The 20,072-nt window shown below is 38.3% G+C and overlaps 1 protein-coding gene across 1 annotated transcript in view; it reads left to right on the top strand.

The window, feature by feature from the left end:
* LOC126365894 (U1 small nuclear ribonucleoprotein 70 kDa) overlaps positions 1-6,175 on the top strand; it is a 68,328-nt gene extending 62,153 nt beyond the window's left edge. Inside the window, exons 9-10 of the mRNA XM_050008613.1 lie at positions 5,741-5,802; positions 5,899-6,175. Coding sequence (XP_049864570.1) covers positions 5,741-5,802; positions 5,899-6,050 — 214 coding nt within the window. The 3' untranslated portion in view covers positions 6,051-6,175. The remainder of the gene's footprint in view (positions 1-5,740; positions 5,803-5,898) is intronic.
* The last annotated feature ends 13,897 nt before the right edge of the window (positions 6,176-20,072 follow it).

Here is a 20,072-nt window from a genome sequence, read left to right as displayed (position 1 = left end):
AACGGCTTTAAGGTAGACCAACATCAAATGAAGCTTGTAAGTAACAATATATTGGTACTCACCACATCAAGGTGAAACGTAACACAGGCATAAAGTACATTTAAAGTAGGCTGGATAGTCTATGCAGTGTTACGTGGCTTTATGCTTAATTACAGACTTACTATTCTATCAGTTGATTTGTTTACACCATGCAAAGCCCGCGGTGTACGTCCTTTGTTGCTGAGCAATGTATCACTTTTCGTTTTGACGCCGCAACTCTTCCTTTCCTGTATCTTTACTTCTTTTTATCTATATAAATGATGAACTATTGTTTTTGCCGTTTAACAACTTTTTAGTAATTGTGGAAGTATTATAGGCATCTTGTCCCACCTAATGTCACCTGCCTATACGTTTTGCATGAATCTTTCAAGACTTGATCAATCTGTTTACAAAGAGAAAACAGAATCTCTCTTCCTTTGATGTTGTCCAACAACGACCTAGGAAGCTTGACGCCCTCACGGCCCAGGCTCTTCCATGGCTCGTGGTAGTTCGCAGCATTCGTTTTATTCCTTGCCCACTTGTCGCTACGTGGAACATTCGTGGTGATCGCTGGGCAATGTCTTCCACTTTATCTGCAACATAAATAAACTTTCTTTCCACAGTATTTCTGAAAATCCAAAAACAAACTTAAGGATCATAACAATAACTGTTCTCACAATTATTTGTACAAGTCTTGGTTTATTTAATGCGGTGTGGGACAGGCCTAAGCCTTGTGACACCATATCTATCAGATTTAGGAAAACACCCCCATTTATACATACATACATGGTGACTAACATCTGTGGGCTTATTTTGATACAATGTGTACTCCTGCTTCAAGGAATAGTTACTTTGGCAAAAATGGACAGAACTGGTAAAGTACAAAACTTGTACACAGACCAGGGATTGAATACAGTAAGCAGATTTAAATGACCATAGATTGCAGTAGCTGAAGATACACAGGACAGATTAGTGTGGAGAGCAGTATCAAACAAGTTCTTCTACAGAAATCCACAAGGCAACCCTTAAAGAAGAGTTTTGTCAGAAATTTAACTTTAAAAATCAGATTTGTACAAATAATTTACTTAACATCATTGTAGAATTTTGCAAAGTTTTTATCACCTGTGACAATCAAGATTTTCGTTGTTTTGATTTTCAAATATATTTCTATTTGTAGCGAAACCTTGAAAACCACCAAAATTTTTATAAAACAGTAAACCTCCCCCTTGCTTATGTTGCCTTTGTACTGTAGTTTGATATGTTATATATATAATTGATTCAGTTGGAATACCTCTGTAACACATGGCAGATGATTGTACTATTTGTAATGTAATTAAGATTTACTAGTTTTTTGATCATGAGTACTCTGCTTTTACCAATAGTATACCTGCACTGGTGAAACATTGCACTTGACAGTTCACGTTATGTCAAGTTACGTTGGATATACCGTGCTAGCAGTGTCACAGCAGCATCAGCCTCTGTACACATAGCAGACAACATGGATTTCCATTCACTCTCATAAATGTAAGCTGTTGAGCAGTAACATTTGTGTAAGCATTTGTTTTTGAGTAGCTACCACAATGACAGCAAAGAAATACAGGAAATAAGCATTTGATGATGACCAATATCTTGAAAAATAGACAGTACACAGTTTAGAAAATAAACAGATTGTAACTTCTCGCTGTAGGGTTTATAACGACAATGATGCAATAACATCGTAGTAGCTTGTCACTCACCAGTTTACAGCAACAATGGTGCAATTCCATCTACCTCCCCAGCGTCACTGTTGGTGGAATGAGCACAAAAACTGTCTTTATCACCAAGACAAGTAATTAGCTGTTCCTGGTCAATGATGATACCTTTCATTGACTGTACTGCTTGAATGTTTTCTAACATGTTTGACCTTTTTCTTCCATGAAGCTGTATTCAGTTAATAGAGCTTCATACTATAGTCTTTCCACCTCTGTTCTTATGAAGTACTTACTGTTCATTATGTAAATCTTCATCACTCCCTACCACCACAGTGAGCTGAAATGGTAGTGATATCATGGCAGCTGTATTACAATATGGTGATGCTTCTTAGTGGTTTCTTCTTTGTATGTAGGTGTTGTAGTTCTTATTTTCTTTAACAAGCAAATATAACAAACTTCATATCCACAGTAATATTTCATGCCTTTAATCACTGTACAACAACTTCTTTGTTGTCATTTGTGGTTGGGACTTAGTTCCATATCACTGTGTGATATGGAGCATTATCCATCACAATTGTTGTTGAGACAGAAAATTGTTGTGAAAGGTTCCATAACCACTCTACAAATAAAAAGTAAAAGTACATCCAGAACAAAACTAGTGTAAGAGGTTGCACAGACCATAGTTAACTCCTCTTCCCATTGGCTGGTGCTGCTTCTGTTGCTTTGTGTCATGTGTCCAGTGTTTACTGACAGCTTCCCTGAGATTAACTCACATTTCATTTAGCCATAAAATGATATAAATATTTTTGCCTACAATTTTGTGACAGAGTATACTTAGAACCATAACAATGTGCTTCTTCTAACAGGTCTTTGCTTCCACCTAGCATTTTGTGAGGGAAAACCCATACTTTTCAGCACAATTTTTAGTGACTCCCCACTCCTGAGAAGTTTCAAGCCTCTTGATAACACTAGTAGCTGTGCTGCAATAGGATACTCTCTCCTGCCAAAGTAAACGAAAGAATCTCAACTCCATGATGGGGAGGCTGCTTTTTCTTCTTTCCAGGAGTTCGTAAACATAATCTCATATAGAGGCCTTTGAATAGTTATGGCTCACATCTGCATCTTCAAACTTTTGTGATAACTCCCCTTCCTTACTACTGTTTCTGTACTGATTTCGAGAGTTTTTGTGTTCCACTACTTTGTTGGCAACAGTTGATGGTCGTATGTGAATACTTCTACATATTCTTCTCCTGATATATAAAAACTTGGCACTCTATAGTAACTCCAATGCTTGGCTGATTGGCATAACACTGTGCTGCAAAGGATTGTCACTACAGTTGTTTCGCACACCACGTCTAGTGCCTTGTTCTTCTCATCCTTAGATTGTTAAGCTACCAACTTGAAACATATGTCAAGTGCAAAGTTTCAGCAAGTTTTGTGTAGTTAAGATGAATCATTCAGTACCTAGCTGTGTCTGCAACCCATTTATGTATTTTATTCAGTAAAAGAAATACACTCGAGGCATTAGTTTATTCCATGCAGTGTTTTTATTGCAGTTAATTACATAAATTAACATTATTACTAAAATATTTATACAAACAAGTTTGTCAAAAATATTGGCCTGTGCTTGTGTGTATGTTTAACAATCTGTATTGTTTGCACTATGGCTGGTTGAGATCAATTGCCTCTCTTGAGATTGCAAAACATATGTCCTTCATACAAGTAAATGCACCACTGGCACACATAAATGAAGTAGTCTTTTGGAACACAATATTTATTATTTTTCTTTCACTGATATAACTCAAAATTGTTTCACAAAGGAATTGTTTCCAGAAGAAAAGCCTTTTACAACATTTTATACTACACTGTGGCACTATGTAAAGTCACTCTGGAGATTAGATCAGTATAACTGACAAGAGACCAATATATTAAGTCACTACTTCTATGGAAAGCAACTAGGTTAACACATGTGAGTGACAGGATCAAAATGCAAATTTTTACCTATCATTATTTAGTCTCCGTAGATTATTTAAAATCTCCTGCCAGTTTACTCCCTTGTCTTTGACTGAGGTTCTTAGTTTGTAGTAACCAATGACAAGCTAACTGTAATTTTCCCCTGTAGCTTGTGATGAAGGTATTTCAATGTCAGTTGTGAATGTAATTAGAGATATTACATTATATTCTTTCTTGTGCCACAAAAGAAATTTATCTTAGACATTCTTGTACTTAAACATTCACATGAAGCTTTTGTGAACCGTCACCCACCCCCTTGCCCTTGCCTCTTTTTTTTATGGTTTTTATTCTGGATGTTGCATTTGGTTACACTTCATTTATTTCCAGTGGTCTGCGTGTAAAAACTGTCACGTTAGTCTTCTTTCATTGTTAATATTCTTCCATAATACGCATTATACAGTATAATCCTGATTTCACATTCCCAGCATTAATGTTTTACCACCATTTGACATTTCTTATTGGTCCCATGAAATTTCCTATGGCCACAATGTTAATTTGTACCCGATTTTGCGTCAACATATTAATGCATTACAAAAAATGTTTCTGTAGAAAATACAATGCTGGCATGTTTGTCGTCCAATAGTTTACAAATATTTAGTAGTCAAGTTTCTTGATACCAAGGCACTCTTGTGGATTTGAACCAGTAAAAGAGTAAAAGTTGTAACAATTTGTGCCTTATCTGCTGCTGCTGCCACCAAGCTCTACTGCCTCTATTGCACAAATGCAGTTTCGTGATTGTTGTTAGTGTAAACACAGTGTTGGTTGCGTAATGTATTCATGCTGAGCAAAGTGTGCTTCAAGAATTTACGTATGTATTTTTTGTGATGTTACACACTCAAATAATGTGAGCAATAGTTTGCGTGTGTGTGTGGTTTTCTACATAACTGATCAGGCACAGTACCTGATAACTTTAAAAAGACTACAGTGCAAGATGTGTGGAATAACACATTCAGACACCATGCAAAATACTTAGTTACATATTTGCCCTCAACACCAAGAAAAAATTCTTGGAACAGCTGTGCTAAAAAAATACATAACTAGTGCAGTATTTTATTATTTAAATAATGAATGACAGCTGCAGGCTTTCAAAAACATAGATTATGCCATGAAATTGAGTCAAACATTCGTACTTCCCAGACATTTATCAGTTCAAATTACATCAACAGTTTTTATTAGGTAATAAACCTTCAATAGATAGTAAAAAAAGTCCCTGACAAGTCTTTTGATGCCTATTAAGATATATCATACGTAAAGTGCAAGGGGATATCCTATATGTAACTTTTAAAGCTTCCCACATTTTCCCACTGTTTACACCATTTTTTGAAGTCCTGAGAAAAAGTGTAAAAGCGGGGTTTCACTGTAGTTTGTGGCTTATCAGACTCCAGTTTTGGACCATGCACCCAGCCTTCTTTACTTCTCTCCTTTTCCACTACCCACCTCTTCCTGCCCTTGTCTAACCTCCTGACTGCCCTAGCCTCTCTCCACCTCGTGATCCTCAGCAGCACTTCACTGTCCCCCACCCCTACCCTCACTAGTTCTGCTGCTCAGTGTGGCTTCAGTTGCCAGAGACTGCAGTTGTGTTTGTGTTGGGTGTGCATGTGTGTGACTCAGCATCTCCACTATATGGTGAGTAGCAACTTTCCTTTTAATAATATTGTTACACCTGTTTAAAATTATAAAGTGAAGTCTGCTAAGATGTGTAGCATCTGAAAACACTGAGGTACTGGCAAATACTCAGATTCAATGTAAAGTTGTTAACTGGATGTGATCTGTTCATTCCACCTGTCTGTAAAAAATAAATTGGATATGACAACTCAGTCAAGTTGTTTCTGTCATCAGTGTTGCAAGGCAATATTTTAAGATGCATTTCATTAGTGTGCTTGATGTTGTAAGCTATTCTGGATTCAGTCTGAGACAGTTTTGTTTGAACGTAGTTGTGTAAGAAATTCCTACATACGTTTTTGTTATTGATTATGATGATGAAGGCAGTTTACAAATGTGTTGTTGGACGTTTCCAGGGAGAAGGAACGTAGGCGGTCAGAAGAGAAGGAAGTTAGAATCAAATTGGAGCCTCCAGATGGTGAGATCATTTTATACAAAGATCCAAAAATTACACAGGGTTTTCCAGAAATGAATTTGCAGTGTTTTCTGTTTTGCATCATTTTTTTATTTTCAGATTATCCTGATTATTCAGCAACAAATTATGATGAAACTAATTATGAAGAAAATGCCGTCAAATTTGAACCTAATGAGGGGTACCAAGAAGCAGAGCAAGGAGAAGCAAATGGCAGACCTTTCAATAATGAATATGCAGGAGAGCAATATTAGACAGTGAAGCATTTGCTTTATAATTTTTAAACATTAATTGTATGAAATAATCAGTGTCTCACTTTTTAGATGTTTCTTATGCATTTGCTTGCAGTTTTTAATAAAACATTGCTGTAAAATTGTTACATTTTTAATTTATTGAAAATATATTGTCAAACATAAATTGTGGTTATAAATGACCCTGAGATGAGATGATTTTCAAATGTGCAATATTCATTGTATAAATGGTGATCGTCTTATTTTCAGTGAAGCATTGAGACAAAAGTGTGTGCGAATTTAAGAATATACGATATTATATTTCACCTGGCAGGTGGAACTAGTAGGAGACCATCATTGAATACAATACATAGTTTTTTTTTTTTTTTTGTTTTTTTTTTTTTTTTCCCCAGAATTGTAAAGGTTTCTTACAGTGCACTCCAATGCTTAAAAAGTCAGTAGAAATTCTTCAGAGCCTCTGATTTTCTGAAGAGTCTGTGCACTTGTTAATGCATCCAAACTGCTGATACTTTGTCATGAAAATTTGTGGCTGATAGACTGCAGGAACTCTGTAGTAGTTAGTATTCCATACTCAGTATTTTTGTTCACTAACACTGGTGCTAAAGAACTCGTTAGCTGAATATTAGTTACTTTTTAATTTACTATTCGTGCACTACTACGCAACCTCGTTCACTTAATTTTTACATTAATGGTGTCTTTGTCACATTAAAGGCATTTTTCACCATCAGCTCACCATATCCAATCCCTAACCTAATACTCATGAGTGTTACAGCATGTATTTAAAAGAAACCGGATTTCATCTTCATAGTGGCGCCACTTGTATGTCACTGATGCGAAATTTGAATAGATTTTTTAGCTGTAGAAACAGCTACCAACTTTCATTTATGTTGCACAACTCCTCCTTGGTGTTAAGATCTTTTTCCCCGCCAGTGTACAGACGCTTTATTCACCTCTAAATATCTTCACATGCAGTCATTGTCATCAAAGTAAATAACTGCTACATAGACAAATGTCAGGAACTCTGTAGAAGTACAAGGAAATGATAGAAAATATACACCGCATAATCAAGCAGCAATAAAAATAATTATATAATAGTGATTAAAAGATTATTGCACAGCTTAGTTAAGTTAGTGACAAAAATAAGCAATTAAACAGGTAAATGATGACACGAACATAAGACAGTAATAAAATAGTCTGACATTTATGATTATAAAAAAAATTGATTTCCATTCATTCTCTTAAGAAATGCGTGTCATTTGCCATGTTTAAGAAACTCTTGAACAGAGTAAACTTTTACTTTTCATCCATTTCACAAGACTTATTTTAAATTTATCTGTTGGCATTGCATAGGCATTTTGAAATTATTTATTGAAGTAAATAATAAAAAGTTATTTGTAGCTGTTAGTGATTTTGGCCAATGTAGCCTATGACATTAATTTGCATGCCCACTTGTGTTGACCATGAATTTTCTTTCTTAGGTAACTTACTTAAGTTGTCATTAACAAAAGCATTTATAGATGTGAAGGTTGGAACTGTCGTATTTAGTTGCTTACAATTCTCTCTACATGATTCATATGGGCCTAGTCCTGCTGTGCACCTTATATGAAATGAATGGATGGAGAATACGCATATAACAATTTTTTTACTGGCATTGCCCCTAAACTTGTACAGCAGATTGATGACACACACTAATCTGCCACATAATTTCTTTGTGGGTATCCCAGCTGAGTTTTTGGCCTATGTGAAATCTTAATAGTTTGACTTAAAACTAGGAGCATTAAGACTGAGTACAATGTCTTCAGTTTTACTGAATTGTTTTTGCAGTACATTTGCTGCTCACTCAAAGTTGTACATATCTCCATTGCTACCACCAGTCTATTACACACTTCCAAGGTTGATATCATATCCGATAAATTTAGTCATATGCATATAACACTGCATCATACGGTACAACTGTGGGTATATTGTTTATCTGAATAATGAAAAGGAAAAATCCAAGAACAGATGCCTGAGGTACACTTTTTACACTTGCAATACATTCTGGTTTCTTAGGTCTTTACTGTTATGTTGTTCAAGTAAGACTGTATAGAACATTCTCTCACAACACAGTAGCATAGAAAACAATGTGAAAGCTTCCCTGAGGCCTAACAGTGTTGCACACACATTTTTTCAAACAATTGTGTATTTTTGTTACCAAGCTTTCCAGGTACTTCGGCTGCACAAGAGCTGAATAGGAACTTAGTATATCATTAGATTCAAAATACTGACTCATCCTTTCATGCCTGCAGTATTCTATTGTTTCTGAAATCATAGTTATTTGAAGATTTTATTATTTTTGTCAGTGATATTACAATTAATTTCTGAAACATAATTTTAGAGACCGTGGTAATCCTGTGTTCTACAATTGGTTTAGCTAGAGATTCATTGACCACCTTCTCCATAACACAAGTCTAGTGAAAACTGTCAGTTTATTATTTCTGGCAGTACCACTGTGATATGATAGTACTTGATGAAAAGTAGTTCTGGAAGTAATGCCAGTTGAGATATGTAACCTCATTCAAAGTATTAAGTATTTCATGGAGATGCTAATGTTTCAGTAGGAATAGTTAAAAATGGAGAATTGGTTGTATAAAGGGAACTTGCAACAATTTAGAGATAATATGTGAAAAATAATTCCCCAAACTTGAACATAATTATTCTTTACAAAAACAGAAACAAGTCATAAAATTATCTACCAAACGGCCTCCTCTTTGTAATGTACAAAATGTTCACTCAGCTTACCGCCAACAGCATAGAAAAACTGTTAGATTTTAATCAGGCAAATGGACAAGCTGATTTCATAAATAAATAGCACATAGGACCATTTGTAAGTTGAAAACAAAATTATACAATGCAGCAATGAATAAGAATTACCTTCGCCTTGAAGTTCATAGATTTAGACAAAGCTTTTGACATGGTTTAAATCTAACCTGTACCAGTGATCCTCTAGAAACAAGTCATTGGTTTGAACTATGTTAGTATGCCGAAGAATGTATACGTCAATGGTACAGCTTCCATTAAATTTCATCAGGATACTGGAACATTCATGAAGTCAGACGGGGAGATTTCATATTGCAGAACTGTTTTCGGCAACTTTAGAGGAAGTTTTTCCAACACTAAATGGGAGAACCAAAGCAGAAATACGACTCAGTCATACATACTTGAACTACCTTCATTTTCTTGATGACATTGTATAGTTTCTCTCATGCAGGTAAAAATGAAGTGGAAAATTTAATAGCAGTAGTTTGGAGGTACGCTGAATATAACTAACAATAAGACTTAATGTGTACTCAGTACACTAAAAATAAACCATTTGATTTGTTTTTAAATTTAGAGCCACTGAAGGGCTGAATGTACAGCAGTAGAAATGTGAGCAAAAATGGCCATGAGTACTTTCGTTGTACTAAATAGGGTTATCAAAGCTAAGGTTCTGATGTCTGACTAGGAAAGTTGACAATCGGTGTGTGTGACCTGTTCTGACTTACCATAGTGAGGCATGGACATTTCATGCAGAAATAATTCAATGGTGTTCAACAGAGCATGGGAACAACTGGCAGGAGGGAGAACAGCGGGTGCCACAAAGCATGTCATCGCAGCATATGCAGAGGATGTAAATTACGCAGAGAAGGATGTACATTACACAGAAGCAGAGGTGTGTAGTGCATTGCTTTCCTCAATAGAAAGGGTTTGTCGTCAGCTGGAAGAGGTGGTGCGTGTTGGTGGGCAGTGTTGGGCTCGATCGTGGGAGGACAGTGAAGGATTTGGCTGTAGCAAAACCAGAGGATGACACCAGGATTCCAGACAGCACACTTGGCAGCAGTGAAGTGTAGCACCACCCTGTTAAGGGAACGCTGGCCATGGCTGGATGAAGGCAAAGATGCTGAAAATGAGCAACATCGAACATGACTGGGAAGACAGTGGGGCAACAGCTGAATCATAAAGTGCTGTGTTCAGAGAGGGCCCTGCTTTTGGCATCCCGAGTGCAGTGTCGGGTGCAGCCAGAAGGAAAGGAATCAGGGGGATGTCGGTGCTGTCTTCATGAGGAAGGTCAGGTGTGGTTGTATTATCCCCACAACCAAGATGCAGAAGGATAGAAGCACCGTCAGGCTCGCAACAAAATTCCGCAAATTTTTCATTGTTTCAGTTTTCTGTTAAATTTTTGTAACTTTGACTGGTAAGAACCAATAGTATAACAAAAAATATTACTGTATCTTGCTACTGCAGCAATAAAAACGAACAAGAGGAAAAAAAGAAAACTTAAGTTGTAGAGGAAATGCACCATATACAACAACAAAACACAGTGCTCATCTAAGCATCTGCCAACAGCAAAATGTGCCAAAGGCTTTAGGAAGACTATGCAATGTTTCACAACAACAAAAGGCCTCCGATGAGTGTGAAATCACAAGTTTTTACATTAGATTCATTTGAATGGTTGCGAGTGAGTTTATATGAATGTGCAGTTGAGTCACATATGAGTAGTACCTTCTCCCATTTCTGGCTACAGAAGTGTGGCAGTTTGCTGTGTAAGCAATAGCAGCAAGCAGCCAGATGCTATACCAAAACATTTTACTGGTGTGCCTAAGCTGCCAGATTCAGGTATGCGTAACAGGCCTGGAACTAGGGGGTGGGAGCAAAAATGGGTACTGTCCCGGGCAGCAGTTTCGGGTCAAGGGCACCAAATTCATATTATTGAGGAAAAAGACCGTTTCACAAAGCGCCTAGTGTCCAGTGCACATTGGTCTGTCGATTACTCATATGATTTTGAAGGCATCCCTGCTGGTTTTTGAACATTTTAGAACAAATTCTAAGTTGATTTCTGAAAGAATCTTAAGTTGATTTTTGAATGCGTGCATAGTGAATGTGATGTCTCTGCCAGCAGAATTCCTGTTGCATCTAGAAATAAACTTTCCTGCAGACAAATGGGAATGGGTCTATACAAGCGGAGCACAATAAAGCCGAACGGGTGAATGCCGATCGCTGTTTGTGGTTGAAATGATCATCATTGTTGTAACTACTACCAGAGTCTAAATAAACAACTACCAGGATTGCGTATTCTCTCCTCCGTGTATCCAAGAGAATGAAATTTTGCCGGAATATTTTTTGACCAGACTGCTGCATCACTAAGAGCCAGTTATACTGTCCCCGGGTAACAGCGGCTAAAGTTCTATTCTGGGAGTAGCATGGAAAAAGCATTGTAGGAACACGTGATAACTGGAGAATGTGGGATAACTAAACTGGTGATTGTGGCAGGGTTACTGAAGTTAACCAAAGAATAAGTTTTGACACTGGCAGGAATAGTTACAGAATTAGTGCTGACAAGATTCTGTTATAACGAGGAAGGAGAAGAAATGGGGACTCTCACAAATTACAGAAGAATATGAAGATTCCAAATTTATGTAAAAATTTCATACTACTACTTTTCGATCTCGTGCTTCAGAAGCTAGAGAGTACGAATGAAATATGAAACTGTTTCCTAACATAAAACTTTTTCATGTAGTACGCCTTAGAGGTATTTTGATATTGGTACTTCGTGAATTATATTTTGTCTTGTTGTAAAAATGACCATTTGTGCTAAAACAAGACAGGCCTATTTCGTTTTATCTAGCAGTGACAAAATTCATGTAATCAGATCGAGAAACCACACCAGACTTGGGTACAATTTGTATTATCAGCTTTTCTAGTATGAGACAACATTTTGTTTCTTCATGTAGCAAAACGTTGACGAACTTTGATAATAGATTCTTTCCCAGAAAGGAAAGTACGATGTGGCAATATTAGCTAGGGCTTAAGGATTGAAGAAATATGCACTGTCTTGCTTGTCTCTTGTCCTTATTCGTTTTATGTATCCTGTATTTAATTTTATATCACACTAAACAGCAATTTATTAGCTAACAGGCAGTAAAGACTGCAAATTTTCTGAAAAATTCTTTTCTGCCAATTACAAATAACCCCATTCAATATTGATTGCGAGATGTTTTAAAAGAGGGGCAGGATGTCAAATTGGTCAACTGGTAGCAGGAGAGGAACCACAGGACATTTTAATTTCCACTGGCATGAATATAGTTCGATGGCACCCATTACAAAATATTACGTGTCTGAATTCCACAGAGTGAAATCAGAGACATGTGATGGAAGAATGTTGTGTAAGTAGGTGTGGCACTGCACTTTGGCACACTTAAGACACAAATAACATGTGTTAAGTTTCCTCAAACATATGTTTTATGTATCAGACATCTTCAGAAAGATGTGTGCTGCAAAGTAAAGATATTTTTGAATTTTTGGCATCTTACCACAAACACTCGAGGGAGGGGGAGTGCCACTATCTAATATTGCCCTGGTTTGGAAATATCGTAGATCCATACCTGATGCGCAGAGCTGTCTGAGTTGTAGTGGGGAGGTGGTAGTCTCTACATGATCTGTGTTTACGTTAAGTGATTTTTGTTGTTTCCTCTTCGTTTATTGCTCTCAAACTGATTTCTGTGGCCGGGAGCTATCAAGTGAATTAAAATACATTCACACAGTTACTGTAGGCCAAAATACGTAATTAGTTTCAGATTTTATTTTAGTTCTGCCTTTCTGGCCGTCAAAGTGTTAATCGCCTAGCAGAACAATGAAGTTATTTTTGTGGGTTTGTTGAAGAAATTTGACTTATATTAATCTTTTTTGCTGGGGCAGTCAATTTATTTGAAATGAAGTGTTTAGTTCTGCGCTATTGGCTAGTTTCAACTGTTAGCTGCATTTACATCTTCTAACACGTTTGGCATTATGCCTAAATAAAGAACCAAACATGAGATAATACAGTACTGGTACTTCAAGAAAATTTACTTATGAATCTGGACACACGAATGTGCACTTTAAGCCAAATGATGCATTTTAGTATAGTTCACAAAATTCCCAGGCTCTTGGAGTATACTGTTTTTTCTATTTTATATAATCGCTTGACATGAGCTACGACTGGCTTACAGAAGTGCATCTCAATCTCGATTTCAATCCTTTGTAAAGTGACATGCAGTGTTTGGTGGAATTCAAATTGATACTTTCGTAATACGAAAATACGCAGTGTACATGTTGTTGCATTTCAGACATCTTTCCAAAACGTGTTTTTTCCCCTGCGTTTCATTTTCTAAAGTGCCAGGAAATTCTATGCCAGTGTGTAAAACCACAACCATTGAAAGGATTAAGTTTTACAGTTCTGAGGAAAAATATGCTGTTACTTAACACGGAAAAAGTGTATTTTCATCCGGGAAAAAGTCTGTTTTTAACCGGGAAAAATCCGGGAATTTTTTTCCTCTCATCCACGTATATACCCTGTGGTAGAGTGGCATCGGGTGCAGCTGAAGAGGTGATGTGGTGGTTGTGCAGGACAACAGTGGGTGAGGACCCCAAGAGCTGCCGTGTTTGGACTCAAACCTAGTTATCAATAGATGTACAGGTGATGCCAGCCTAGGAAGATGGGCCGACCATGGCTACAGTGTGCAAACTAGGCTGGGTATGGCTGGAGGTAGGCAGCAGATGGCCACTGTAGATGTCCTGGCGTGAGTTAGCACCAGTCCTCTGACTCCAGGGCCTTTGTTAAGTCTAGTGCTGGAGCAGCTCTGACACGGGACAAGTGTACCAGCTATTTGTGATGAAGTGTCCCTCTTTACTTTGTTTCATCACAGACATGTGCATCAGTGATGAATTATCCCTTGTGAGTGGTTTTGACACTGGCAGTAAGCTGTGAGAACACAATAAGAATAGTAAAAACACATGGTATATTACACAAGCATGTAGTAGTCACCCAACAAAGTATGTGGCAAGAACAATAAGCAATGTCATGAGATGGAAGCCTAATGAAAAGATATTTATATGTTCCTTGCTAACTGCTACAACCCAGTTTCGCTGGTGCATGCTTTAGTGAATGAAGATTTCAAGGTGAAGTAAGGAACACACTATTAAAGCCATAAGTTTACAATAAAGTTATGTTCAGAAAGCAACTGAATGATCATTTGTAATCACTTGAAAGTGACAGAAACTAAGTACACTGGCATTATACCAATTCCAAGAGGAGCCTCATCACAGAGGGCCACAAAGTGTGATCTACTGTGAAGCTCAGTGGAGATGGTGCAGTGTAGATTGGAGCATCTGGGCTGGTTTCGGCAAGTTACAAATAACAAGTTCTGAGGTGTAGTTTTGCTCCTGGCCTGGAACTGAGCCAGCAATTGCACAATACCACTGGAGGTGGAAGTATGTCCATGACCACATGATGTGTAGCCAAAACTTATTTCCAAAATAGCAGCTCAGCCGGTTTCCTGATATGCACGCTACTTGAAAGCATGTCTGTTACCTGCTGGTGGTCCTGTAACAATTGGTGTATCAACACACTGTTTATACAGTGTCATGTCCACAACACACGATGTCCTTGTGGAGTTTGTAAGTAGACTCTGCAGGAGACACGCCTGCAGGCCAAGGCCAAGGGTAAGCAAACCACCAGAGTGAATACATCGTTCTGGAAGTATAATTTAGTCAACCTACAGGCCAATATACAAAAACAAGTTATTGATTCAGCCTGTGTTAGTATACAGGAAAGGATACGCAGTCAACAAAACAAAACCTTTCACGTGTCTTATATATACTAGACGGTATCAGATTATATAATGGTAAGACTGATTTAGGAACCAGGTTTTAAATTGTAAGACATTTCCAGGGGCAGATGTGGACTCTTACCACAATCTATCGGTTATGAACTGTAGATTAAAACTGAAGAAACTGCAAAAAGGTGGGAATTTAAGGAGATGGGACCTTGATAAACTGACTAAACCAGAAGTTGTACAGGGTTTCAGAGAGGGCAAAAGGGAAGAATTGACAGGAATGGGGGTACGAAGTACAGTACAAGAAGAATGGGTAGTTCTGAGGGATGAAGTAGTGAAGGCAGCAGAGGATCAAGTAGGTAAAAAGACGAGGGCTAGTAGAAATCCTTGGGTAAAAGAAGAAATATTGAATTTAATTTATGAAAGGAGAAAATATAAAAACACAGTAAATGAAGCAGGCAAAAGGGAGTACAAATGTCTCAAAAAATGAGATCGACAGGAAGTACAAAATGGCTATGGAAGGATGGCTAGAGGACAAATGTAAGGATGTAGAGGCTTATCTCACTAGGGGTAAGATAGATACTGCCTACAGGAAAATTAAAGAGACCTTTGGAAAAAAGATGGCCACTTGTATGAATATCAAGAGCTCAGATGGAATCCCAGTTCTAAGCAAAGAAGGGAAAACAGAAAGGTGGAAGGAGTATATAGAGGGTCTACACAGGGGCGATATTCTTGAGGACATTATTATGGAAATGTAAGAGGAGGTAGTTGAAATGGGAGATATGATACTGCGTGAAGAGTTTGACAGAGCACTGGAAGACCTAAGTCAAAACAATGCCTTGGGAGTAGACAACATTCCATTAGAACTACTGGCAGCCTTGGGAGAGCCTGTCCTGACAAAACTCTACCATCTGGTGAGCAAGATGTATGAGACAGGCAAAATACCCTCAGACTTCAAGAGAAATAATATAATTCCAATCCCAGAGAAAGCAGGTGTTGACAGATGTGAAAATTACCGAACTATCATTTTAATAAGTCACAGCTGCAAAATACTAACACAAATTATTTACAGACGAATGGAAAAACGGGTAGAAGCCAACCTCGGCGAAGATCAGTTTGGATTCTGTAGAAATGTTGGAACACGTGAGGCGATACTGACCCTACGACTTATCGTAGAAAATAGATGAAGGAAAGGCAAACTTACGTTTCTAGCATTTGTAGACTTAGAGAAAGCTTTTGACAATGTTGACTGGAATACTCTCTTTCAAATTCAAAAGGTGGCAGGGGTAAAATACAGGGAGCGAAAGGCTATTTACAGGAGACCAGATGGCAGTTATAAGAGCTGAGGGGGCACGAAAGGGAAGCAGCGGTTGGGAAGGTAGTGAGACAGGGTTGTAGCCTCTCCCCAATGTTATTCAATCTGTATATTGAGCAAGCAGTAAAGGAAACAAAAGAAAAATTCGGTGTATGTATTAAAATCCATGGAGAAGAAATAAAAACTTTGATGTCGGTAGGACATGTTCTGAGGCATCAAGGGATCACAAATTTAGCATTGGAGGGCAGCGTGGAGGGTAAAAATCGTAGAGGGAGCCCAAGAGATGAATACACTAAGCAGATTCAGAAGGATGTAGGTTGCAGTAAGTATTGGGAGATGAAGCTCGCACAGGATAGAGTAGCAGGGAGAGCTGCATCAAACCACTCTCAGGACTGAAGACAACAACAACAACAACCACCACCTTTAGTTGTGTACAGCTGACGCCAGTGGTAGCGCAACAGACGCTTGCAAGGTGGCAGCATCACCTGTAATAAACACTTTCAGCAGTGTATTTGGTCTCTTCGTATTGTAATGACTGCTTATGGTCTGATTTTCTGTGGTTGTGTATAAGTACTGCTAACTTAAATTTATCATTTTGAGATGCTTCTTGCTCGAATGAACGAAGAAGAGAAAATCTGTATAGTTAATGGCAATCACATGCCAGCTTTCGGGGCTCTGGAATTCCACTGAATTAATTAGGGTTCACATTCACTCAGTACCATATTTTTTATATGTACAGCGTATTGTTTGTTAATGTGTTGCAAGCATGACTCACTGTGCTACAGACGTGTAGGTGACAAGTCATCGTGTGGTGGCACTCGTCCAGATACAAAGGTTTCACAGCAGTGAAGTCACAGCCAGGTGTGGTATTCAACCTCGCTGTGTCCTGAAGTGGATAAACTAGTGGGCAAGACGAATAACTAGCCAGTGTAAAGGGTCAAGTTTAGGATAGGTGTTGGCAGCATATTAGTTGACATCTGTATGGTCATTCATTTTTAAATGCTGTCCAACTCAAGAATGACAGCAATTTTCCTGGATACTCGCAAACTGTTCGCATCCACTGAAGAGATGCTGGTCTTAAAGCCATAGGGCTGCTAATATAGAAGCCCTCTCTGGTCATTACAGGCTGGCTGTCACTGAATTGAATGTAGACTTTGAATTTCACCACATCATCATCTCAGATGAGGTGCTCAGTAAATGAGGGTTCAGTGATGGTCTGATAGCTGTAGGGCGTTACAACCCACAGTATGTGGAACATAATTTGCATGTTGGCCTCAACAGAATCTTGTACTGATGTTGCGTGTCTTCAAGTGGGGCAGAGTACTTCATAGAATTTGATCATCTTGCTATGGATCAGTATGTTCACTTTATTAAACGCTATGGAGCAGAATTTGAGGATACACTATCCCAGTGGAGTGATCCAAACGCTGCTGGACTAGTCGCTGGATCACAAAAGTCTAATCATTCAGCAGTGGTTTTCACAAAATGCTGATGTCCACCTGATTGACTGACCTGTTTGTGTGCTAGACTTGAATACCACTGAAAATTTGTGGGCCAAAATGAAGTGTCACATGAACTTCTACTGGCTGACATCAGCACAATACTGACTGTCTGACTGTGAAACCTAGTGTCTGATGCATGAGAGAGTCTCATAGCCAATAAGACTTATTTCCAGACAGTTTCCACCTCCATGCCTCATCGGATGAGGTAGAAAATTTATGCCAGTGGTGAGTCGACTAGCCTCATCCCTGAATGAAACTTTCCTTTTCTCACATTACTAGACTTTACATAATCTGATATAACTGTATGTTTGCTAATTGGAAGTCAGTGATTTTAATGCATTTTAAATTTCATTTCCTGAATGTATGCTACTTAATACATGTAAATTTGAAAAAAAGTGCAAACAAGTCAATTTGAATGTAAATAGAAATTATATTCTAATATGAGACAGTCACAGAAAACTTGTAACTATCAACCAACATAAGAACAGGTAAAGCCTGAAATAATAATCTCTCCCCTATTGTGTCTCCAACATTTTCTCCATTTGTTACGTAAAAGAAGTTAACATACTTCGACACCACAAGGATAACCTTCCATGGCCCATTTTTTCATGTTAGTCTTTAGAGAAATGACCTCCACAGAATATGCATTCAGTATCTCCTCCACCTGCATCTACTACTACTACTACTACCACCACCACCACCTCCTCCTCCTCCTCCTCTTGTCCAAACTATTTATCGTCCATGTTTCACTTACATACATGGCTACACTCCATACAAATACATTCAGAAATGACTTCCTGACACTTAAATCTATACTCAAAGTTAACAAATTTCTCTTCTTCAGAAGTGCTTTCCTTGCCATTGCCAGTTTACATTTTATATCCTCTCCACTAAGATCATCATCGGCGAACATCAAAGTTTTTATTTCTTCTCCATGGATTTTAATACATACACCGAATTTTTCTTTTGTTTCCTTTACTGCTTGCTCAATATACAGATTGAATAACATTGGGGAGAGGCTACAACCCTGTCTCACTCCCTTCCCAACCGCTGCTTCCCTTTCGTGCCCCCTCGGCTCTTATAACTGCCATCTGGTCTCTTGTAAATAGCCTTTCGCTCCCTGTATTTTACCCCTGCCACCTTTTGAATTTGAAAGAGAGTATTCCAGTCAACATTGTCAAAAGCTTTCTCTAAGTCTACAAATGCTAGAAACGTAAGTTTGCCTTTCCTTCATCTATTTTCTACGATAAGTCATAGGGTCAGTATTGCATCACGTGTTCCAACATTTCTACAGAATCCAAACTGATCTTCGCCGAGGTCGGCTTCTACCAGTTTTGCCATTCGTCTGTAAAGAATACGCGTTAGTATTTTGCAGCCGTGGCTTATTAAACTGATAGTTTGGTAATTTTCACATCTGTCAACACCTGCTTTCTTTGGGATTGGAATTATTATATTCTTCTTGAACTCTGAGGGTATTTCGCCTGTCTCATACATCTTGCTCACCAGGTGGTAGAGTTTTGTCAGGACTAGCTCTCCCAAGGCCGTCAGTAGTTCCAATGGAATGTTGTCTACTCCCGGGGCCTTGTTTCGACTCAGGTCTTTCAGTGCTCTGTCAAACTCTTCACGCAGTATCATATCTCCCATTTCATCTACCTCCTCTTACATTTCCATAATAATGTCCTCAAGAATATCGCCCCTGTGTAGACCCTCTATATACTCCTTCCACCTTTCTGCTTTCCCTTCTTTGCTTAGAACTGGGTTTCCATCTGAGCTCTTGATATTCTTACAAGTGGCTCTCTTTTCTCCAAAGGTCTCTTTAATTTTCCTGTAGGCAGTATCTATCTTACCCCTAGTGAGATAAGCCTCTACATCCTTACATTTGTCCTCTAGCCATCCCTGCTTAGCCATTTTGCACCTCTTGTCGATCTCTTTTTTTGAGACGTTTGTACTCCCTTTTGCGTGCTTCATTTACTGTGGTTTTATATTTTCTCTTTTCATCAATTAAATTCAATATTTCATCTGTTACCCAAGGATTTCTACTAGCCCTCGTCTTTTTACCTACTTGATCCTCTGCTGCCTTCACTACTTCATCCCTCAGAGCTACCCATTCTTCTTCTACTTTATTTCTTTCCCCCATTCCTGTCAATTGTTCCCTTATGCTCTCCCTGAAACACTGTACAACCTCTGGTTCTTTCAATTTATCCAGGTCCCATCTCCTTAAATTCCCACATTTTTGCAGTTTCTTCAGTTTTAGTCTACAGTTCGTAACCAATAAATTGTGGTCAGAGTCCATATCTGCCCCTGGAAATGTCTTACAATTTAAAACCTGGTTCCTAACTCTGTCTTACCAATGTATAATCTATCTGATAGCTGCAGAAAATTGGTTACTAGTGACCACTTGCAATTCCAGGAAAAAACCTTATTACTTGCAAAGCATCAACTCCACTGTGGGCTTCCCACACATGCAGTGCTACACATTAGGAGCATACATCTGCACATGACCAGCACCATTTTGAGACACCTGCAGAAGGTGCATAGCCACAATGTCAGCAGTAGCTATTGCTAAATGTGACAGATTGGGTACAAGGACATAAATTTC

The sequence above is a fragment of the Schistocerca gregaria genome, chromosome 4 (assembly GCF_023897955.1).
Source record: "Schistocerca gregaria isolate iqSchGreg1 chromosome 4, iqSchGreg1.2, whole genome shotgun sequence".
Classification (NCBI taxonomy): domain Eukaryota; kingdom Metazoa; phylum Arthropoda; class Insecta; order Orthoptera; family Acrididae; genus Schistocerca; species Schistocerca gregaria.
The sequence above is the reverse complement of the archived record's forward strand: the minus strand, read 5'-3'. Positions and strand labels throughout refer to the sequence as shown.